Below are 23,551 nucleotides of genomic sequence, written 5' to 3' on the forward strand. Positions count from 1 at the left end.
ACCAAGCCAGAGGCCAGGACACAGACTGAGAGTGGGCTCCTTCTTGCTCAAATGCAGGAGCTGTGCTCTCAAACCCAGCAGCTCAATCCAGGGCATTACTTGTCCCTGATTTGGTCTCCAAGAATTTTATGTTTTTTCACAGTCTGCAGCACTTGGGGTTGATAGGACGGGGGGGGAGAGAGCACTAACCACAGTGCACAGCTCATGACCAGACCTTGGGGACCTCAGCCTTCCTCTGCTCCAGCTCTTCCCAGCTTTCTGGGAGCTTAGGAGGCCAACAGGATGCAGTTGATAGGGAAGCTGGAATGGGCAGCTTTAAGCATCACTGCCTGCAATTTTATGAAAGAATATGCACTTCTGTCCCTCCTAAGAAGTGTCAGTATTTCTGAGCACATAAATAGAATTGAAAATAAAATTCAGCTTTATAACACTTCTTAAAGCTGGAAGTTGCTCCTAGGTACCACAGCCTCAGCATGGAAATCAGAAAGAAGCTAGAGCAGCCACCAAAGCAGCACAGAACCATCAGAGCAGACCTGATCAGCTTGAAACTAGCTGGGATTTGGCCTCAGTAAACCCAGAACTGTGTGTTTAAAACCATTTGAGGTTTATATCCTGTAATCACTTGCCCAAACCAGTACTTACTCAGTGTCCACACTAAGTATTGCATTTATCAGAGGAGGAACAGCAGCTACTCCTGAGCACTGAGGAGCAGGGAAGGCCCTTGGTGGGTACAGTGGCAGTGAAATGCAGACACAGCTCCAAGTGACTGAGATTTTCCCAGACCAGGGCCACCCCTCCTGCCCTGTAAAACACCAGAGGTGGCCTCTGAGGAAGGCAGGCTCCCTTCTGGTCTTTCCAAAAAGACTGGGAAGAAAAGTAGAATTCAAGGCTTCTCAGCAGCAGGGGGTAGGAAGTTTTTAGGGCTGCCCCTGCCTGTGGAAAGCCAAGGTGAAGGCTGTGTCCTCGTGGTACAGGTCAACAGACCACACCAGGTACTTTCCACAAAGTATGTGTTTTTGTTCCAAGATGTGCTATTTAGTGTGTTGCTTTATAGTTAAAAATTTGCATCCACAATGCAGCACCTAAAAGGACTTGTATGGCAAACAGGCCAAGTGCACAATATTCCTTTCCATAGCTCATGTCAGAAATTGAAAAGCTAAAAGGCAAAGGGTTAGCAATCAAAGACAGCACAGCACAGCTTATTTCCCAATCAATCTGAGAATTAAGAATTGGAAAACTTTGGCAAAACTTAGCATGCATGACCATGCAAAAAGTAAATGAACCAAAGCACACATTCTAGCCAAGCAGCACCTAGTTTTATTGAGTTCTAGTAACACTGCATCACAACCAAAAGAAATTAAAATTTGCTATTTGCTTCTCAGTATTAGTCACTTCTCAAATGAAAATGTGATCATGTTTAATAAGAGAAAACCAAGGAACAGGAGAAAGAATAAAGTTAGACAAAACTGCAGAGCCAGTGTCCTCTTCACGTGTCCCCCTCACGTCAGAGAAATTCAGTTCTTGGACATGCTTTTAAATTTTCTCATGTCAATGTCAGGGATTGAATGCCAGGGCAGAGTATTTGATGGATCAAATATATCACAGATTGCTATGAGCTGTGCTGTACTTTTGAAATCACATTTGGGCTCTCTTCAATGGGACAGAAAGGATTTGAGAGAAAAGTTCAGGTTAATCAAACACATTTCCCCACTGGCTCCCTCAGTAAAGCTTAGTACAATTGTTAAACATAATGCATTTTGTGTCCTAGTTCCACAGAAAAGATCAGCGTGCAAGACCTGGTATGGCACCTGCAACACCCCTCAACCCACTGGGACATAGCTCTGCCTCCCCTGCTGAGTTGTGTTTGCTGCTGTGCATGCACAGGAGATTTAAAGCCGTGGTAACACAGAAACATCCACAAGTGACAAACTACAGGAGATGAGAACATTGCCTGACATTGCCTGCAGACACAACCATGTGCAGCTGCTCACTTATGCCCTGAGAGTTAAATACATGCTGCCAAAAAATTATTTTAAGGAGGTTTTTTTCAGCATTAATAGCTACATATTTCTTCAGTAAATAAAGAACTACATTTTAAGATGTGTCCCCTTCTTCCATGAGGAAGTACTTAAGGTAGCACGTGTGATAGTGACAGCTGTGTGTTAGGAGTGTCACTGCTGCGGTTGGCTCAGAAGATTTGTCACCCCTAGCTCCTCACCAACTCTGTCAGAGTTACAGCTTGCATTTCTGACTGGCACATAGCACCACCTAAAGAATGTGTGAAAGGCAAAAAGGTATTAGGCAAACAATTATTCCTGAAATATTAAGTGATCATTAATTTATTCCTCTGAGGCAGATTTGCACTCTCTTCCTTCTCCTCTCTCATTTCCAGACTTCCTAGTCTTCATAGACCAGGTGCAACCCAGTTAAGAAACTTCATAGCAACTTCAAAACCAAGAAAACATGCCTGGAAAAGAGAACACAGAACAAATAAAGATTCTAAAAATCTCCTTCAAACAAGGCTTTTGAACGGCTGCACTATGAACACCTAACGTGGTTTATCTGGAGGGAGGAAGAGGACCAAAAAAGTCTTAACCCAGAAGCAAGAATTCCACTGTATCCCTCCACACAAAGGCTGAACTCTGCCTCTGTTAGGCTCATTATTTATTGAAGGGAAAGTGAGTCCAAACTTATTCTATCTTCTACAGCTGGATGTACAACCAGCGGCTAAAAACCATCAGAGAAAGTCAACAAAGAGCTTTCATGCAAAGCTCTGAAGAAAGATTTACTTGCTGCTCCTAGATTAAAGCACAGTTTTAGAATCTGGACACCAACAGCCAAAAGTCCCTGCAGTGACAAGAACCTCTCTGGAATGGTACAGTTGTGTCCTCTCCAGACTGCAAGCACTCCCTGTGAGCACCACGTTCCCAAACCCAGCGGGATCCCGGCGCACTCACCGCGTTGGCAGGAAAGGCCCTGATCATCACAGCTGTGAACCCCTTGTACAGGGATGCAACTCCTTCCTCTCTGATGAGCTCCCTCAGCACATCTCTAAAGCCATTGGGGTATTTTCCTGCAGGAGCTGAAAGGGATGCACAAAGTGTTAACCCAGATGTGTGGCAGTGGCGAGGGTGGAAGGATGAGCCACAGGTACCAGCCCAGGGTTTTCAAGAGGTTCACACTGCTATTGCAAACAGACAAGAGCTCAGCAAAGGCTCAGTGAACAGAAGTTAGGTGCTCACCACAACCCAAGAGTTTACATCATCAAATCATTGCAGACAGGGAAGAAAGGAGAGTAACTTTTGTCAGGGTTGGAAGACTGAGCTGTTATTTGCACTGCTGATCACAGCTCTCCTGAGAGCTGCACTTAGGTGATAGGAATGTCAGATACAAAAAACTGATGAAGCTGGTTAATAAGAAAATTATCCTATCACATGCCCCAGCCAAGAACACCAACAGACTTCAAATGAAAAGCACAGGATGTTCCAATGCTGATGTTACATGGATATGCTGAGGTGTTTTTTAAAAGCTACTCTACTCAAAAAACAATGTCTTCTTTCTCCTGACACTGCCCTAGGAAATACTGCCTCTGCCAGCTCTTTGAAGAAGTAGTCCACAGATCAGCCCAGTTAAACAGAACCACCATGAACCCATGTCATCCACACAGCAGCACTGGCGACTGGCTCAGAGGAACAGGATCAAAGCTGTGATGGGTTTCCCTCTCAGCCCTTGGTATGGCACAACCAACCACAGCAGCCATTGCTCAGAGAAAAAGAAATGAGGTTTCCTGCACTGATTATCATGACTTGTGACTCAAGAAAAATGGTCACTGTCCAGTGGAGAGTTGAGTCCACAGAGACCATGGGGAGCCTTAACAAAAATATTAATTGACAGGACTGGCAGAGAAACCAACGAGAAAAACCTGTCAAACTCTGCTGAAGCACAAGGTCTGGAGTCATCCTAACTGTAATTAGGCCACAGATATTAAAGAGCAGAGCTGCCAGTCCAAAAGCAATGTTTTCAGCAAGTCACACCCTGTTACTATAAACTGCTACAATTTATACAATTTTGTCTAAAGTGAAATAATGAAACCTCTCAAAGAATTACATTTGTTATAAAACAGCCATGACAATTGTATTATTATGAGTTCTATGTTTAGGTTTCAAATCAGGTACCTCAAATCAAGATCATTATGTAGCAAGGAGACAGCAACAGAGCAGTGCCAAAAATTTGTGAGGAAACCAACTAGAATGCTAGGAACACCCCTGGGTTTTTCATGCACTTGTCTCAAGCAGCACTCAAGACCTGCTGCCTCCCAGAAGGCACCTTCCATCCCTGCCCAGCCCATTCCCAGGAGCACCACAGAAGTGTGGCTGTGACACACTGGAAGGCAACTCACCAGTCTGGAAACGTGATTTCAGCACGTCTGGTGGGATGGCAACTGCCCAGTTGAAGATCCCAGCCAGGCCCCCAGCAAAGAGGATCCTAGGCACACTGAGGTCACTCACACTGTGGCAGGATCAGAATGGGGTGGGAGGAAAAAGTGAAAAACAGATTTAAAAAGGAGAAAAAGGTCAAACTCGTTGTTTTGACTAAGGTGACAATCAAAAAGACAGCCTGGTTGGCAGCCAGAAGGCAGCACAATGCTGCAGACAGAGAAAGTGCAGTATCTGAGCAACCTTTCCAAGATGCACCAACTCCACCCTAAAGATTCAATTTTTTTATTCAGCAGCACACACACACATACTCGAAAAAGAAACCCAAAAACCAAACCAGCCAACCAACCAAACCCCCACAAAAAATCCAACAAAGCCCCCTAGTATTTTCTGTGCATACAGGGTTGAAACTACTTTAAGTATTCCTTACTTGGCCGATAAGATCCAAACTGGAATCTGAGAGAAACTCAGAATATTATTTTAATTGTCAGCTAAGCCCAGACCAAAACAGTTCAACTCACTAGATGAGCAACCATTTTTCTCTTTTTAAAATTTGTTTTGATGATACTGCTGTAAATCTCTTCATAGCTGGGTAGATTATTCAGCAGTGTCTGGGAAGTGCAGAGAGTGATGACTGTGAGATTTCACTGACCTCTTTCCCTGAGGGGTCAGAATGTTCTTCAGCCACTCGTACGTCATGAAGTACATTCCGCTGGCCGGGACGTCTGGTGGGTAAACAACAAAGGCTCTGAGGAGTGGGAAACCAAAGGGAGCCCAGAGGCACACCACCCCCATGCCAGCCCAGCAGCACCACTAAGTACATACAGATTTTTTCTCTGAACCTCTTCTACAAACAAAATAAAAATCTTCTGCTGCCTTAGACAGAGGAGGCTGAACTTTCCCATGGAGAGCAGGTGCTAATGGCAAGAACTGGAAAATAACTTTTCTGTCAGCAGCCTTTCAAGCCAGGCTGTAGCCTGGTTACATTACACTAATGATGAGACAGCTCTGAACTGTCCAAATTTCTGCACAGCACATCACAGCAGCACAGGAACTTCATGAATTTTGCACACTGTTAGTTCTAATGATTCTATTTGGGGGTTTTTTTTCTGCAGCTGATGGGTCTTGTTTTGTTTTTGTTTAAGCTACTCCCACAGCCTATTCTTATCCCATACCTAAACTGGAGAACGAGCCCCTACCTAGGGACACTGCCAGAGTTACACTGCAGGCTGCTACATTTGTGTGAGAAGCAGAGGATAGAACCAATTCCTAAACTGAAGTAGCAAAATACAGAAATTTCGGTTTTTCAAAGGGAAATTACTAAAATATGTAAAGGATTCTGGGTCTGGCACAATTACTTGGTTGTTGTTGTATTTGAGAGAGGGGTCATGACATCCCAGTTCAAAATAACCCAGACTCAAAAGGGTAGAAAGCATAACTGCTGCCACCACATATTTTAAAGCAGTCAGTATTATACAGCAACAGTCACAGACAGGCACAATCCTCTCAAGGAGAAAAAAAAGAAAAAAAAGGAAAAAATAATTTTTATAGAAAGCCCACTTCTGCATTTTTCTCTTCGCTTTGTTCTCTCTGCTCCTCTCCTGAAGTCTCTCATTCCTCTTGGCTTCTCAGATCTTAATTACTTCCTATATCCCTCTGATCCTTGTCATCTAATCTCTTCCTCACCCACTGAGAATCTCATGTTTATTTCTCAGGCCCTTTGAGACACTGGAGTAGCTCTGCAGATTGAAAAAAAAAAAAAAAAGAAGGAAAAAAAAAAAAAAAAGAAAATGGGTGACACAGCTCCTCCAATTGCCTAAAGGGACAGTGAGATCTCTCATACTGTGTCAGGCTTCTCATCCTGCAGTTCCCCAGCAGGGACAGCCCTGTCCCTTACCTCTCATGAGGGTCAGCACCGTTCCCTTGTAGACGCCGCGGATCCCGGACTCTCGGTACAGTTGCTTGGCACAGTCCAGGGAGCCACTGTACTTGGTTTCACCTGTAGCTGCCTGGATCTGCAGGGTTAAAGGGAGAGTTTCTGACCACTGAAGGTTTCTGGTTGATGCAGAATCATTCAGCCAAGGGTTAGAGAGCCTCACATGTGTTTCCAGAGAGGAAGGAGCACATGCTCCTGCCTAGGGAACTTCTGCCTCACTTCCTCCAGCAGCTCTCACGTTAAAGCTGAGGCTGTGGTTACTGTTCCATGCAGAGAACAGATTCTCCTTTATTTTCCACAGTATAAGTTTGAAATAAGTCATTTAGGTAATTCCACACCAACAGAAAGTAGTCTTCAAATAGTGAAATTCAAACCATTTGTATGTGTATAAAATCTCCCATGATAATATCCTGTCTGTCAGAACTAACATGTGACCACCCATCACTGTACTAACAGAGTTCAACACAGTCTGAAACAAGCCGAGCTTCCCACACCTGCTCAAGATGGCATTTCATTTGTTCAGGTTTGCATTTTCCAACAATACTTTAAAACCCCCGCAGGAGGTGCAGAGCTAACAGCCACCCAAATGTCAGAACACTGTTTGGAAATGCATTCCTTAGCTCTGCATGGGGAACTGTCAAGGTAACAGAACTTCTTTACACCAAAAAGAGTCTCATGATCTAGCAGGTTTACACCTTTTTTTTTTTTTTTAAGGAAAAGTTTCATTCAGAAAAAATTGACTTTCCCATACTTTGAAGTGGACTGAGGCATCCATGGATGCCTCATATAGTGTTCCACAGCAAAAGGCTTGAGCTGTGTAAAATGAACACAGCAATTACTGCTGTGTGTACTTATACTGTCATGGTGAGTTTGTTTAATGCTTCCTCGTGACACAGCTGCATTTAATGACAGTTGTCTCAGTCCTGCCAAAAAACAGAACAGAGTAAATGCACTAACCAAAGAAATTCCTGCTATGGAAAGACAAGGCCCTTAAAATTTAATTCCCATCACCACCATCCAATGCCTTACCTGTAAAAGGCACTTGATTCTCTCTCCTGGAGCCATGATTACTGTTGTGAACACTCCTGACAACATGCCAGCAGCAAACAGCTGAGGATATCTGCCCCAAGGAAACAGAAAAGACCCTAACACAACAGAGCACACAGGAAATGAAGGGCAGAAAGACCCCTACATCCCCAGGTGATGCTGTTCCACATGAACATGGCAGTGGAACTTGAAAAACATCCACTGCTTTTATCAGTGCAGAAGTGCCTTGTCAATGCAGAGCTAAACACTTGAGATCTCTAGGACTCAAAGCACTGGTTCCTACAGCAACCACAACTCAGCTCTTCATATCCATTCTATTTGCTAATACCCCTTCTACTTGAGTTTTTTGCTATAGCATTCCCCATTCATTTTCATTCCCTTTCACTTCAGTCTCTTCCTCCTCCAGTCCCCCATACTCTTCTCAGTCACCCCAGATTCCAGATTCCTGCTTGTGCAGCCAGAAGCCTCCTTTCCATAACCCTGCCAAAGTTGAGTCTGTCCTACCAACCTGTCATTATCCCAAACATTCAGCACCTGCTTTCACATGGCAAAATCTCCATGACAAAAATCTCTTTAACCAGCTGAGTTTCTCCATCACAAAACTATCTTTACATCCAGCCTCCTACTACCTCCCCTAGTAAGATGACCTAACATCTCCATTTAATCAAATTCCACACCTTCCACTTCTCTCCACTAGCCCAAGAGATGGCATTCTATTCCAATTCTTGCACCTTTCTCTACTATAACTCTACATGATATCTTCCAGATCATTCAGACCTCCCCTGCCACTCCACATGCACCTCCTACTCAAATAAGTTTAGGGGTTTTTAGCTCACCTTGGGATCATTCAGCCCTAGTAAAGGCAGGATAGGTTCCTCAGGTTTCTCTCCATCTTCTTCCTTCCACATCTTCCCTTCAAAATCAGCATGGGAAATACAACCATCCAGCTTGCCTCTAGACCCATAACCACAGCACTGGGAGTCTGACCTTTATTTTTGGGTCTCATGTCCCAAGCTCACTGTACCTTCACTGTGTCAGGTCTGCACCCACAGAACAGCACAGCTGAGCACAGTGACAGTGCATACATTATTTGTTCTTTTCCACTGCTCTGCTTGAGAAGAATTCTACATAAAGACGCAAAAAACTACACTGTCCTTCTCCAGCTTGCTCCTTAAAATTTCCTGTTGGCTCCATGTGTATAAAACACAAGACACTGAGGTGATGAGGCTGCTGGGAATAAGTTCATTGTGCACTTGTTGTTCAGTCCCTACTGTTCCCCTGGCCTTTCTCTTCAGTCTTGCTTGCATGAGGCCACTGCCATGGTGTGAGAGAGGGTAAAGGAGAGTTCCCCAGCAGCTCAGCACTGCTTCCCCCTGAGCAATGGCAGCTGTGTTGGCAGCAGATCGTGTTGCAGGGCCAGGTGTGCTCACACCAGCCCTGGGCAGACAAGGCTCCAACAGAAACCAAAACACCCCACCACAGTTGGCTCCGCACGATGGGCTCCTGCTTTCTGACAGAGCTTCTACCCAGAACACAAATAATGGGATAAAATGTTGCTAAGCTACAGCCCAGTCCCTGTGGAGCTGTAAATCACAGCTCAACAAACCCATTACAGGAGTACTTTATGGCTGGGGGGCTTTCTTCATGCACAGGTTGGCTTGTAGAAAGCCCCACCAAGTTTTCCGAGCTTCCTATTGCTGTTTCTGAAGGTCAGAGATGCCTGAGAGGAGGGCTACTCACAAACACCTCTTTTCAGAAATAATAATAAAACATTTTTATGGCTGCTTTCATATCCTAATGAAGGGCCACAGGAAGACTTATAACTAACAGGGAAAGGAGAATCAGGGCTGTGAATGCTATCAATTCAGGCTTGACCATGAATTTATTGCTCCCATAGTTTCAGTTAATAGCAAGCCTATTGACAGGCAATCATTACATAACTCTCACTGTGCTCATCCACACCGGAATTGTTCCTTCGTGGCTCTTCTTGCGTAGAGAGGGAATTGCATCTCACCTGCCCACACAGTGCCTGCTTTTAGCCTGTGCTATCACTCCCACGCTTCCAGAAGCATTAAAACATGAGTGGTTTATCTTTCAGAACTATATTTATAACCTAGGAGAAGACACAAATTTACACCACAACTCAACGTGTGACAATACAGCCTCAAGATGCCTTTCCCAACCGTCTGATTAACTAGGAACTCACGTCAAAACATCATCAGGGTTTCTCTGCTGGAGTCTCTTTCCCAAGCCAAATCCAAAGAAGCACACAGCAAACATGGGTGTCACCCCGATGATAGGAGCTGCCATTCCTCTATATAAGCCTTGGACTCCCTGCAAGAAACATTATCACAGGAATTACTTGGTTTGGCATAAACTTTGCACACATTTCAACTTGTTGAGAAGGGAAAGGCAACAATCCAGGATAGGATCTATCTAACAGTCAAACTGATCAGAGGAATAAAGGGGCTTATTGCTCATTTGCAGTTATACATGTTCAGCTGAGGCTCAGGGACTGCTGCAGAGGAAAGTTATCCTTCCTGGGAAACCCTGGCACCACTGATGCCCTTCTAGAGCAACACTTATCACCTGCACGTACATCTCGAGTATGAGAAGTGAAGGTAAAAGCCCCCTGAATAAGAGTCTTAATAGATTATGTCAAGAGAGAACACTCTCAGCTGCACACAGAAATGCACCTGTTTTATTGGTAACCTGTCAAATGCAGTGGTGTAAAATCCTGGCACTGAACCTGAGAATGCTGAAATGAATTCACTCTAACTAAAGCAAGAGCCAGGGAGAGCAACTGGAATTCCTTCACTCCCCACATGAATTCGCTTTGAAACAGATTCAAGAGCAAATGATTTTTTGTTTCCTACCCTAAATCCAAGCTTTCCCCCCAAACAAAATCACATTCCCGATGTTTTATACATTCCTGATGTTTCCTTCCATAGACTACACATATGAAAAAGTTCTAATGCAGACCCCAGCAGCTGTATTTATTTAATTTCTCTTGCCTTTGTCCAATAAAAAGGAGAGTTATCCTTCTGGATAAAGGCTAGACACATAAATTAAATATTTGCTGGTTCCTGCACCCCTTTCTTCCCCCTGTCCCAATAAACCACTTCATCCCAGTACATGCTGAAGTCTTACAGACACAACTGGCTCTGCCATGAAATTGCACCTGGCTGAGAGATCAGCCACTGCTGCTCGAGCTCCCCTTGGGCTTTGGGAAGCAAAAGGCCTTGGCAGAGAGGTTTAGCAGTTCTCCTTACAGAAATGGATGAGTATTGAGTAGGAGTAGAGAGGCAGCACTGCTTTTGAACTTCCCATCACAAGGCTGTTATTATGGCTCAGCTCTGACGTCCGTGCTGCAGCAGGGGTGTTAAAAACTGCCAGGGATTCAGAGCTGGCACAGCATTCCACTCCTTTGTGGGAGAGACCAGGCAAACAAGATTTGCTTTGCTTATATAACAACCTGTTAATACCACAATGGAAGGAGATTTCAGATTTCGAGGCAGATCTTTAATTCAACAGGGAGTTACCTAACAAGATCCAGCAGTTAGAAATGAGACTTTAGGCAAGCAAATAAACAGCTGGGCTTTACAGCCATGATTTCCAAATGGTAAATAGCTGTTGAGAAAACTATAAAAGCAGAAAATTGGACTATCTGTCAATTGAAGACTTTAAATCCAGGCTGTGTGCCTTTCTAAAAACCAAAACAGACTCGCTCAACAACACGATCATGATGATTCAGGAGTAAAAAACACCGTCCACTTTCTAGAGAAGGTTGAACAACTACTATAATTGACACTCTGCTCTCAAAAAAAATCTATAAACTAAGGATCCTCTGCCTTCTCAGAGGTGGCATAACACCTTACAGAAGAAAGTTAAAGTACTGCTTGTATGAAGAAAAGTCATTACCCATTTTAGCATTTCCAGAGATGACTCAAATACCTGCAAAATCCCAAGGCCAAAAAACAGCTGCCAACATTCACTCTAGTTTAACTTCAGACATTAGTTAATATCATGCTATTTTGAACCCAAAACATTTCTTAGCAAAACAAAGATACATGTACCAGGAGCACGTGTGTGCTAAGTATTCCCCAAGCTTTGTAATTTGCTTAAAAATGTTAATTAGAATCAATTTAACTGACAACGCAGGAACTGTAGGGTTTCTCTTAGGATTCCATAGAGAGACTATAGAGAAAGAACTGATATATTTGGCAGGTGTCACAGTACCTCTCCAACAAGAGTCTTTCTGAAGCAGTCAAAGGTCCCAGAATAGAGTGGGGCCTGTCCAGGCCGTGGCTTAGGCTGGGTTTGCAGTCTGACCTAGTAAAAGGGAGAGGAAAACATTATTTTATTCAATATTACATTCTAAACTTTGATTGACAGAACACCTCTGGCTATTATGGAGTATGTTTTGTGACTGGACCTGAAGATAATGATAGAAACACTGATATCATTTTAGCCCTTTGCAGAAGAGAAGAGATTGAATTATAATGCAATGAGTAGTGAATGTATTTAACTAATTAATTGCTGGGATAATGTCCGGATGAGGACCCCAGCTCCCTGGGCCCCACAGGGTCACTCCTGCCCTCCCCCTGGGGCACGGGCGCGGGGTCTCGCCGCAGGACGGGGCTGGCGGGAGCATCCCAGCTCCTTCCAGCACCGGGAGCACCGAGGCTCTTTCACCGAGGCTCTTTTCCCGGTTTTTCACTAAAACCGGGACCTCCAGACGCCCGGCCGCCGCGCCGCCAGGGGGCGCCCTACGGCACCACAGACGCCCAGCACCGCCTCCCCTCGGCGTACCCGAGCCCGCCCCCCCCCTCCGCAGTGCCTGCCGGGAGCTGTAGTTCTGCCATAGCGCCCACCGGGACCCGCGCCGCTCCCGCGCAGTTTCTGCCGGGAGCTGTAGTTCCACCCCGCGGTGTCCCGACCGCACCGAGCACCGGCTGCCCCCCTCGTTCCCGGGCACCCCGCGCCACTTTACCTTGATGGTGTCCAGCGGGTGCCCCACGAACACCAGGCAGACACCCCCGAAACCGCCAGCGAAGAAGTTCTTCAAGGGGCTGATGGGCTGCGGCTGTTTTGCCATGGCGGTGGCGGCGGGTGAGAAGCGGGACCGGTACCGGGGTCGGGGCGCTGCGTCTCTGCCGAGCCAATGTCGCCCCCTCCGCGCCGCGACCTTTAGCCCAGTGCGGGGCACGCCGGGAAGCGGGCGCGGGGCGGGCCAGGACCGCGGCGGTGCGAGGGGCGGCCACTGGGCGCTGTCACCGGCCGAGCCCGGCCCGGGGGCCGCTCCTTAGGGCGCGGGGCCGCTTCCCCCCTCGCAGTGGTTCAGCCGCTCCCCCCCGCCCCAGCGCCGTGGCCCGGCCCGGCCCCGCCCCGCCCGGCGGAGGTGACGCACCGGGCCCGGCGGTTCCGGCGCGCAGAAGGAGCCCGGGGCGCCGCTCTCGCCGCCCGTCCGGTAAGTGCGGGGCCCGGCCGCGCCGGGGCTGGGGCGGGCCCGGCGGGAGGGATGCGGGGCTGCTTATCCGTGCCCGCTGCTGAGCTCGGCGCTCCGCCCCGGCAGAAGCCGCAGCCCGAAGCTCTCGGGCTCGGGGCGGCCGTGCGGGGGCCCCTCCTCGCCCCGCCGCCGCCCGGGCTTCCCCGCACGGCTTCTCTCCCGCCGCGCTCCTGCGCTGCCCTCCCGCGAGTTTGCGGCGCTCCGGCTGTGCGGGACGGGCGCAGGGGCTGCATTCCGCTCCCATTCCGAAAGAATGGAGCCAAGGTAACTTAAACGCGCTGGGTACTGAGCCCAGAGGTGCTGTGGAATACGCAGGTATCCGTAAAACAACTTGTTAAAAGTGACGATAGGTTAGAAAGGGCAGGAGTGAAATGGATAAGTTGGCAAAGACAAGGCAGCCGTGGTAGTGCGAACCAAGGCTGGCAAGAGGAAGGAGAGCAAGTTTGTTCCCGGGGTAGTGTGATACAGCTGCAAGGAGGTCCCTGCAGAGTCATCTGTGGTGAAAAGGATCGAGGATCTTCTGGTTTCTCAGTCTTGGATGAAAAATTCCTACCTGAAGAACAGTGGAGAAGGAATGGTGAGGTGTGCACTGTATATGAGAGGAGGCAGTTGGGGATGAGGCCCAAATTACGGGTTTGGGTGGCATAGATGAAGATGCAGTTAGCATTGATGGCCAGCATGAAGCTGAGGCTGTGGATGGTTTCAGGGAAAAGGAAGAGTGTTAGCCTGTCTAAAGGTTACATGGATAAGGAGTCCAGGAAGCAGACTTAAGTTGCACTTTCTCTGTTTCAGATAAATAAAGAGGTGAAAGAAGAAAAAGCCGTATGAAATGGTTGTGAAATATCAACAGAAAAAGAGGAGGAGCATTCTCCAATTGGAGGAGTCTCCGCCAAAAGAGTTATTAGAGGAATCCTACAAGGGTAGGAATAAGAAAATAGTGATGTAGTTGGACTAGGAATGAGGTGGGATCACATAATGTGGTGGCTCGGTGGAAGGCATTTTGTTTCAAAAGACGTCGTTAAGAATTGTGTTGCAAAGCAGGAGTCAAGGAAAGGGCACTGTTGGAGGTGATAGACAGCACAGGGTAGGGGTGGGTGTGTTTAGGAGTTCCTGCTAGAGACTTGAGCAAGAGAGATGACTAAATTGTATCAGTGCTAGTGAAGATACAGGAGTATCTTGGATTAAGGTGGTTAAGGAGGAGATCATCCTCCTTTGGATTGGAAAGTGATCTAAGTATGGTTTTAAAATTTATAGTTTAGTCTTGGGAGTTATGGTCATTATTTAATCTAAATAAACCTGGCTTTTTTGACCCTATCTTTTGAGCTTAACATTTTTATTGTCTTAAAAATTGGTGCTATCAAGTAGTAGCTCTATCTTGTCTTTCTCTTCAGAGAGCTTGATTTGAGCATTGGGCTGAGCATAGGTGAAGTGCGTTTTGTTCCTGGTTTTCCAAGTACCCTCCTTTGCTTTTTCCACAGAGCATGTGCCCTTATCCTTCCTTTCCCTCCACTTGTGTCAGTGTGGTGTTCAGTTATGCTGCAAGTGAGCTCTTTCCTAGAGTCTTGGGACAGGAGTCACAGAAGTCACCCAGTCCCGCAGACTGCTTTCCACTTGATAAATCCATGTGTCCATTTCCTGTGCAAACAGTTCCCGTGTTTGCTCACAAAACTGTGCTAGTGGCACAGAGAGACATCTCTGCACTGCTCTGAGCCCCTCCCCAGGGACTGGTGTGCTATTGGGAGGTACTGGGCAGGCCCCTTATTCTACCTGGATATCTGCAAACATCTCAGTGCTTGGATGTGACTTGCTGTGTGTTGGAATAGCAGAGGGCCTGATGTTTTCATGGGTTTTTTTCCCTTTCTAGAGTGTGGAATGATCTGACTGAGTTTGAGAAGTTCCCTGGCCTGTGAAACTTGCTTAGGCTTTGTGGTGGCTGAACAAAGTTGTTGCACTCTGGGCTGTTGAGGTCCACACTGGGGTTAGGGGCTCAAATAAGTAATTCTTTTAACATGAGTTTTAGCAGGTAAAGATCCATTCCTTCTTTTATGCAAGAGCTCAGTGTCAATGCAGATAAGGCCCAGACTCTAAGCAGGGTAGAGGGAAGGACGAGGGTTTGCCTTGTGCCTGCCAAATCAGATTTCACATCTGTCTCCTTCCCGTATGGAGACACTGTGTCTGTTCCTCTGAACTCCTGTGGAAAGCAGTGCTATAAATTGTTTGTGTGCTACATATACTGTGGATAGCTAAGGAATCAAGAGGCAAATGAAAGGAATGAAGATCAGAATTCAGGAGGTAATTTAATTAGGTACTAGTCTCCAGCCTCTCTGGAGGTTTGTATCTCCTGAAACCACTGAAGCCCCTCAAATTAATTGTACATCACATCTCTTCCTGGTTATTCTCTGCTGCCTGGTCAAGTGACTGGAAACAAAAAAAAAAAAGAGTTGAGGAAAAAGAATGAAAATTTGTGGTTGAGATTTCCTGTACTTTAAAGTCAGGATTATCAAAGCTTGATTATGCTTTCCCCAGCAGCTACAAATTGCAATGCTGAGAGAAATATATTTGAGTGACAGAGCTGACAACATAGTAATGCAGAAAGGGAATGTTTTTAAGGAACCAAATACATGCTGCTTATGGAAAATAGAGCTTTGATTTTTAATATATGTTTTTATATGTAAAATATGGTTGCAGCATTGTTTTAATTATTCTGTATTTAATATATTCTTTCTAAACTAAATAATTTTGTTAAATGGAAATTTACGACTAAATAGGAGATGACCATAATTCAAGGTTGATTCATGCTTTACTGCTGAATCTCCTAGAGCTCAAATTCATATGGTTCAATTACACAAGCAGAAGATTCATAGTTCAGATAAGTATCAGATGTGTGAATTTTCCAAAACAAGTGAGAATCTTAAAAAAAAAAGTTAGCTGTTCTCATTCTTCTTCAGTAACAGCTATCAACACCTAAGCATAAATTTGTACATTCAAAAGGTAAGAAGTATATATTGAGAAGGCAATAAATAATAATGTCATTTCCCCCTTCAGATATAAGGTCCAAGCCACATCACATCCAGTAGAACCATTTTAAAGGGATGAACTAGCTTCACAATTTCTTTTGAGATTATATTGAAGACTGTTAAATTGTGTGCACATGAGAGATCTGTTTGCTGCTCCTATTTTCCTAAGTCTCACTTAATGTCTGTGGTTCTGAAGCAAAATGGATTTGTACAGAATATCACAGGTTGTACAGGATATCACAGGTTGCCTTTCTAGCTACTCTGGCCATAGGTAAGGGGTTTGTGTTTTTCCTGTTAATTAAATAGATAGGATGCTACAGCATTTCAGGCTGTTAATAAAGAACTTTGTCATAAATTCAGTTTTTTCTCTGAGAAGATCTATAGTGAAGGTTATGCAGCCAGTTTCCAAATGTCAGAAGTCACGGGGCCTGCAGTGGGGACTAGGATGCTGTGTCCCAGTCTCCAAGGATCTGGACCTGTCCTGTAAGAGCAGCCTTGCTTTGGAGGTGCAAGAGACACAATGGATCCAAACCAGGGACACGCACAGCAGAATCCTCTTTACTGGGCCCTTGGGTTGGTCTGTTCCTAGCTGCTTGATCACCTCTTTGTTGTTGACGTGGCACCTCTTACCATTTCTTAGGCACAGAAAAAACTGTTTTTCCTCCCTTAGGAGACAGAGCTCAGATGAAATCAAAAGAACGATAAAGTTTGGAGGAAAAAAAAGAAGCTGCACTTGCTTTCCTGGTCTGCAGTTTGGCAGGGCATTAAGATGTCCGTGGACATGAACAGCCAGGGCTCTGACAGCAATGAAGAGGATTATGACCCTAATTGCGAGGAGGAGGAAGAGGATGAGGATCCTGGGGATATTGAGGATTATTATGATGGGGTAGCTAACGACGTGGAGCAGCAGGGAGCAGATGCCTTTGATCCAGAGGAATATCAGTTCACCTGCTTGACTTACAAGGAGTCGGAGAACACTCTCAATGAACACATGGCCAGCTTGGCTGCCACGTTAAAGGTGAGGAAAGGTTTCTCCATTCACACAGCTCTGAGACAAGTCGGTGGTTGAACAGGCAAACGCTGAGGATACAGTTCTAATGAAAGCTGTGGCAACGTTGCTGTTATGGGGGGTTGGAGGAGCATTGTTAAAGGTCCCTTGTTTGAAACTGACTCAAAGGTTTACAATTGTTACATACTGGGGCCTGAAAAATCTTCCTTATTGAATGTTGATTCTTTTTTTTTTACAGAGCTGAGCTTCATGACCGAAATGCCTGAGTTATAACTCTGCATTTACACAATGCAAAGAGGGTATATAGTAAAGAAACAAATCAAACCATAAATGGTGCAGTTTGGTACACCTGTGTTTGAGAAGATAACTGACAAATAGGAAGACATGCTAAAACTCTATAATTCTAACAAAAACACTTTTCTTTGTTGTTTCTGAGAGAATAGTCGTGGACTTTCAAAGACAGATTAGCTGTCATGCCAGTTATTAACCCTGCTGTTGCAGTGACAGCAATTCAAGTACAGTGAGCTTGCCACCTCTTGGAGCAACTGTGACTTTAATCATCACAGAAAAATCTCAGTCAGAGTCAGCTCCATGGTATTGTGCTCAATAAGACTTTTGTGAAATTTTCTTTCTCTTTTTGTAACCAATTTCTGTAGTGTCAGTCAAAAGAGGAGGCAGGCCAGAGAAAAGCAGAGTTTTCTAAGCTCTCAATGTGGACACTGGCTTGAAATGACTGCTGCATCTACTTTGTAACAGACCAGATCTTCTAGTTCTTGCTCTTGTCTGGAACAGCCCCTGAAAGCAGGACAGGTGATGACTGCAGCATGTAAAAAAAACGTGGTGGATAGGTTTTGATTCCAATTCATTCTATCTGAATCAAATCTAATTTTAAAAATGAGAGGGATCTCTTGATCTTTATTTGCATATCAATGTCCTGAAGAAAGAGTATAACCATAAGACCGGAGGACTATGAACCATAAATAACAGGTTTAAAAGGCACCCATAATTTGGTGATTTTTGCCATCTGTTGTGCTTTTTCCCACCATTTACCACCTCAGAAAATGAAGTTGTAATTTTTCTTGCTCTTAAACTTGTCTCTGTAATTACTTCAAAATGTGAATTCTGAGCTCTGAATGCCTGCAGTTTCCTACAGATTGTCAGAAACTGGAGGCAACAGAAAAGTACAAATGAGAATAGTTGGTCAGCACTTCTGATCCAGCTGCCAGTTGCTTTTGGTTCTTAGCATTTAAGATTTAGAACAGCTTTTCTGTGCCTTATTTTCTGCCTTCAAATGGAACACCCTCCTAAAAGGTGACCTCTGCCATATTGTTCTCTTGAATTAAATTATGGAAAGCAATACTTTCAGTCCTTAAAATCAGGCTTCCAGTGTTAAAATAAAATTTTCAGGAGTTCTGAAGGTCTCATTGAGCATATGTTGTAGTTGCCCAGACTATACCAACCTGCTAGCTACATTAGTGGTTATTCCAGAACCATACAGAAGCTGGAGAGATTTAATAAGTGTTACTCTGAAAGTTTCTCCTTAGTTTTGGCTTTAGTAAGAACCGTGAGTTCATTGGTGTTCAAGGAAGAGAAGAGGAAATCTTTGCTTCTTGGTTAGTGCTGTTAATATGAAGATCTGAGGAAGGTTCTGTTAATACCCTGACTAAAATTAGGACAGGCTATCTCTGTTGAAACATACCAGAAAAAAATCTTGAATGAATACCCAAAACTGTGCTTCTCTGACCAAAAGGCCTGTGAGTTGAAGCAGGTCACTTTTAATTCCTTAAAAGGTTACTTGACCGGAGTCAGCACTTGCAAAGGACAATGCTCTCGAAAGCAGAGTGGCTTGTATTGCCTGCAGACCAGCAAATGAATTCACAACAGTTCTTTTTAAGAAATAAATATAATTATTGAATACAGTATCTTTGAAAAATAATGAATTAAAATGGTATAGTAGTAGCTGTGCTTTCGAGATAGCTCTGTCAGTTGTCATCGAGGGATTGTGGGTCCTAGAGTAGCTTATCAGTACATGCAAACAGTATGATATTCAGCAGTTATACAAACAAAGCTGAGCCTGTCACTGGCAAGCAGTAAATGTGTGATGATGTCATATTGTTTGTGTTTGTTAATGATGCTTCCTGGCTCTGCTGAGGGTCTCCATACATGCCTGGAGTATCTGATGCTTCAAATAACCGGCAATGGTTTCTCTGTTTCAGTGGTGAGGTGGATTTTTCTAGTGTTACTTTTTTTTTTTTTTTAATAAACCACTAGATAAAACAAATGCAATTAGAATTTATGAAAAAAAAAATCTGCCTTGACTTTAGGTGTTAGCTGATTGTCAGTCACGAGGAAGCTGTGATCTTTCTGCATATGCAAGCTAGCAAGGGAGGATAGTCATGAGGTTCTACAGGCAATTGGAACTGATGTCTTTCCACTAGAACCAAAGGAATTGTAACACTGAAGAACTTACACTTTTCACTTCATTAATTTGAGTGATCTGCTAATATTTCTCAGAGAGCAAAAAACTTACTTCCTGAAATTACAGTTTGTGATGTGGGCTTTTTTAGCTGTCCATTGAAGAGTAAATCTTGGTAGATGCAAAAAGTATTTAATATCTTGACATAATTCTGTTAATCTATGTTATCCCCACTGATCTTTCAGAGATGAACCAATTTTACATATACTCTGGCTCACCATACTGATGTTGCATCTTTTCATGGAACCAGATAAGTTTTTGCTCATGAAAACACAGCCCTCTGAGGCTGCTCCACACACTCAAATTGCCCTGACACAGAGCAGCGAGTTTGTCGAGCTGCTTCGTGAGAGCTGGCAGTACTCCTTTGGAAATGCCATCTCCAGCAGAGCCAGGGTCATGTGCATGGGACTGGCAGCCTGTGTGAGCAGCCCTCCTGAAGGAGCCTGTTCCTGCAATCAGAAAGTGTCTGTAGACAGCCCTGTGTCAGGAGCCTGTGTGTGTGCCCTGCTGTATTGCTGTTCAAACCATGGCCCAGAGTGTGCTATGGGTGCTGCTTATCTGAACCAACCTGCAGTGCCATCCTTTCCATGCCATAATGACTTCATGGAACTTTCTGCAATGTAAAATGGCACTGTTAAAGCCTCACTGTGCCTGGGTACATCAGGTGCAGGAGAGGGATTAAAGGCCCTTAATGTATTAAAATGCATGTACATAAGAGCAGTGCTTCAAAAATTTATGTTCAAAGTTTAAGTCCGTAAGCACCAACATGGGTAAGCATTAGTAAGCAGTAAATATTTAAATATCATTTTTTATAAATGGCAGAACCTGATAGGCAAATTTGGCTTTTCACAGAACCCCTGTGGTGCTGTTTGGCAAAGATAACATGTTGTTTCAAAGTACCAATAAACCCCCAGATGAGTGAGGACATGCAGGTTTATATCTATACTGTGTTCTGTATTTAACACCAAGGCAACATTATGTGGGACATCCAGTCTGAACTGTAACCCTTGGGAGCACTGGTGTTTGAGACATACCTTTGTTCTTTACCTGTTTTTTGTTCCTGAACAGAAAGATCCTGGAAGTTTGCAATACAAAAGTTGTTCACAATGCCTGTACTTCAGTAGTATCAAGAGGACGTTTATCCAGCTTCAGTGTGACTGTCTTCTGTGTGTTTTGTTTTGGCTCTTAAAAATATATTTGTTTTTTTAAAAATGTATTAAAATTTTGTAAACTTCCGGTCAGCAGAATAAGAGAACTGACTGGAGAGCCCAGACCTTGCAATCTTGTAACACTTTCCTGGAGTCATTTGAGGAAAGAAAACAATTTTGTTACTTACTGCCCAGGACTGCTGAAATTCTCGACTGAAAAAATGAGCCACAAATGTGGAAAGTGATTATAGCCCACACATTTCTTTGTGATTCACACCTTAAGTGTATCTTACAGCCAGTATGACTCTGCAGTGAGGAGAATTATCTGTTCACAGCTGTTGATGAGTGTGATCTTGGTGGGTGGTAGAGGCAAGACACAAGTCAATAAAAATGCCAAAACAATCTTTCAGTAACTGTTTCATGTTGCAAGCTTACAGCTGGACATCATGATCAGGGGAGCAGCATGGACCAGCTGAACACTTGGCCAAATTTGTGCTGTGCCTATTAAGAATGGTGCAGCAGAGAGGAGCTGCATTGTGCCCTGTGAAACATGGTTGTGCAAAGCAGACATTCCTCCTCTTCCTCTTTGTATGATCAAAGTAAAATGCCCTTAGAGCTGGGGTTGTTGAGTGAAGGACTGTGTTATTTGGAGCAGGGATTACTCACTGCAAAGTTCCTTAAGCCCTGCTCCACTGTGGCTCTGTGCACACACCAGTGCTCCCAGTTTGCAGTTGGCTGCCCAGTGTTCTGAGCCACTGTTCACAATTCTGTGGGTTCAGCTTATTACCAGCCCTTTGCTTCTTCCCTGTGCACCTTCTGAATCATCCTCTCTGTCAACCAGAAGGAATTGTCCCCTGGTGCTGTGGAGAGCACCTTGGCAGGGGCTGTGCAGTGGGCTGTGTTGCTGGGTGTTGGCAGCACTCAGGGAGCCCAGTGCAGCACTGGTGTTCTCACACTGTGTTGCTTTGGGAAGAATAACTGCAGGGAGGACAGCTGGGGAGTCTCTTGTCAATCTTATATCTCTGTGCTGTCTTACAGCTCTCTTGCTGCATTTCTTTCACTCTAAATCTTTCAAAGAAGGGATCTCATAGCTGTTTTGTAATAATGCCTTCTGGCATACCAGCTTGCTTCAATGTTTCTGTTCTTTTAATATTTATTTCTGAATTTCCTCAGGAAGAATAGCCTAACAGCTTGAGAAATACGTATGTTGAGATTTCCTAGCTGAGTCCTACTGATCCTGTTTGTTGGCAGCTGCAGCTGAAATTGTTGCTGTCCTTGTGTAGGAGAGCAGATGGATTAAAGCCATGTGTAAATGTGGGGAAAGAGCTAGAATTTAACCCCAGATCTCCTTTCTTCAGTATGTGGCCAACTAGGTTATGCACTGACAGCTTCACAGCAGTGGTGTAACACCAGCAGTGTTTGTCATCCCCAAACTGCAGTCTGCCTCCTAAATATGCTTCTAATCTTGCAGGCTGGCACCAGGTCTCTGCATGCCAGAAGGTGAGTGACAGGGTACAGACTAAAACCCTGTGATGAAGCAGAGCTTATGAAGTGCTCTTTGACAAAACCTTCCCATGGTATTGAGAGTGCAGCTACAGTCTCTTAAATGGCATTTCTTACCTACTGCAGCCTGCAGTCTGTAATCAGGAGAGGGCCTGAAATGTCAGACAAATTATAATCTATCCTTTGTGTTAAACGTAAAGGTGAAGGACCTTTTCTCAGTTTAAAAAAAAAATTTACTAAACATGAGAAAAAAGAAATGTAGTCTATATGTTTTTGTTTTAAGACTGCCTGGTTTTCCTGTTAGATGAAATTAATTTGAGTTCAATTTTGAAAGCAGTCTCCTTATGCTCAGAAACCTGTAATAGATATGAAGGATTTTGCTACAAGACTGAAGACTTGGGATGTTTATGGCAGGTGATGTGAATCTTGCTGAGTTTTCTGCTAGGATTACATATTGGAAGTCTGCTTACAAGAGGTAGATCAAAGGACAAAGTATGGTCCAAAAAAAAGCTTTAGGTTGCCCTTTCTTAATTCTTGATACTGCTACAGTTTTTTGAGAAACCCTCCAGTAAAAACAGGGCAGGCACATATTTTTTCCAATGGGGCATGGAGGGAGTCAAATCTACTTTCCATAAGAAAAACAAGTGTAAAATGAAATTTTTTCCATTTGTGGGTTACTTTCCTTACCTCAGCATACTGAAGTGAAGCATGTCTGAAGGGATTTTTTTTTTCAGTGAAATTACTCAATACAAATTATGGTTTCTTTATAAGGTGTTACTCTACTGCCAGCTCAGCTTAGTCTCTATTTTGCCATAGTTTCTGACCAACAGAAACATTTTCAGAGGCTTTTGCTCTGTGTGCTTTTCCTGTTGTAAAGAATTTTAGTGTGTTTTTAAAGGTTTGGGTGCAATACACGAACTAGTATCTTTTGAAGTTCATCCTTTCATTGCAGAACTAACAAAAACTATTTGTGGATTGAAACAAATGCTTCTCAAGATTAATCCTATTTGTTTAAATCTATTTGTATAAAAACCTTTGATTAGGGAAAATAAAAGAAAGGGAAGCTACATTTCTTTATGCCAGATTTGTGTTCTTCTTGGGCAGACATTTCAGTGCAATCCTGATTTAACAGAAATTGTCAGCTTGGTGCAAAGCCATGGGATCTCAGCTCCAGCCAGACCCTATCGTCTCTGACTTGTTCTGAATTGAATCTTTTTAAGAATCATGTGATGATCATTGTTAAATTCCTGATACCATGTCTCTGCAAAAATGAGGATTGAAATGCACCTCCACAAAATAGGCCTTCCCTTTGAGAAAATGAAGTGAACTCATGAGATATGCATGTGATATAAATATGCTTGAGCAAATTCTGTAGAATATAAGCTCTATAAAAGATGGTGGGTTTTTTAGCTTTTAGGAAACATTTCTCTCTGAATTAGCAATTGTCAAGGTGGCATGGTTGAAAAGATT

General features: G+C 44.2%; 2 protein-coding genes across 8 annotated transcripts in view; one reads left to right on the forward strand and one right to left on the reverse strand.

The window, feature by feature from the left end:
• Positions 1–1,294: 1,294 nt before the first annotated feature.
• On the reverse strand, positions 1,295–12,755 carry SLC25A20 (solute carrier family 25 member 20). The gene is made up of 9 exons (XM_009091138.4): positions 12,413–12,755; positions 11,659–11,751; positions 9,626–9,753; positions 7,402–7,492; positions 6,334–6,451; positions 5,089–5,161; positions 4,400–4,509; positions 2,958–3,082; positions 1,295–2,467 (listed from the first exon to the last, which is right to left on the reverse strand). The coding sequence occupies exons 1-9, from the start codon at positions 12,515–12,517 to the stop codon at positions 2,405–2,407; spliced, it is 906 nt and encodes a 301-aa protein (XP_009089386.1). The 5' UTR covers positions 12,518–12,755; the 3' UTR covers positions 1,295–2,404.
• ARIH2 (ariadne RBR E3 ubiquitin protein ligase 2) overlaps positions 12,755–23,551 on the forward strand; it is a 33,492-nt gene continuing 22,695 nt past the window's right edge. For 4 of the 7 annotated variants that reach the window (XR_007778613.1, XM_050979239.1, XM_050979238.1 and 1 more), the window contains exons 1-3: positions 12,814–12,889; positions 13,721–13,848; positions 16,616–16,963. Coding sequence is in view for 5 of the 7 variants with exons in the window: in XM_050979239.1 (XP_050835196.1) it covers positions 16,715–16,963 (249 nt within the window). In the remaining 2 variants the exon portion in view is untranslated. Of the gene's footprint in view, positions 12,890–12,959; positions 13,193–13,720; positions 13,849–16,615; positions 16,964–23,551 lie in introns of those variants that run through there. The other 3 variants (XM_009091137.4, XM_050979237.1, XM_018915181.3) reach the window with 3 other exon arrangements.

This window comes from Serinus canaria, chromosome 12, assembly GCF_022539315.1.
Source record: "Serinus canaria isolate serCan28SL12 chromosome 12, serCan2020, whole genome shotgun sequence".
NCBI lineage: Eukaryota > Metazoa > Chordata > Aves > Passeriformes > Fringillidae > Serinus > Serinus canaria.

Excerpts from the sequence above, each read along its gene's own strand:
- SLC25A20 (XM_009091138.4), bottom strand. The coding sequence starts at position 12,517 with ATGGCAAAACAGCCGCAGCCCATCAGCCCCTTGAAGAACTTCTTCGCT. Across the intron at positions 11,752-12,412 it reads ACCCGCTGGACACCATCAAG|GTCAGACTGCAAACCCAGCC; the intron begins GTAAAGTGGCGC and ends CCCTTTTACTAG. Across the intron at positions 2,468-2,957 it reads GGGCCTTTCCTGCCAACGCG|GCATGTTTTCTTGGTTTTGA; the intron begins GTGAGTGCGCCG and ends TCTCTTTTCCAG.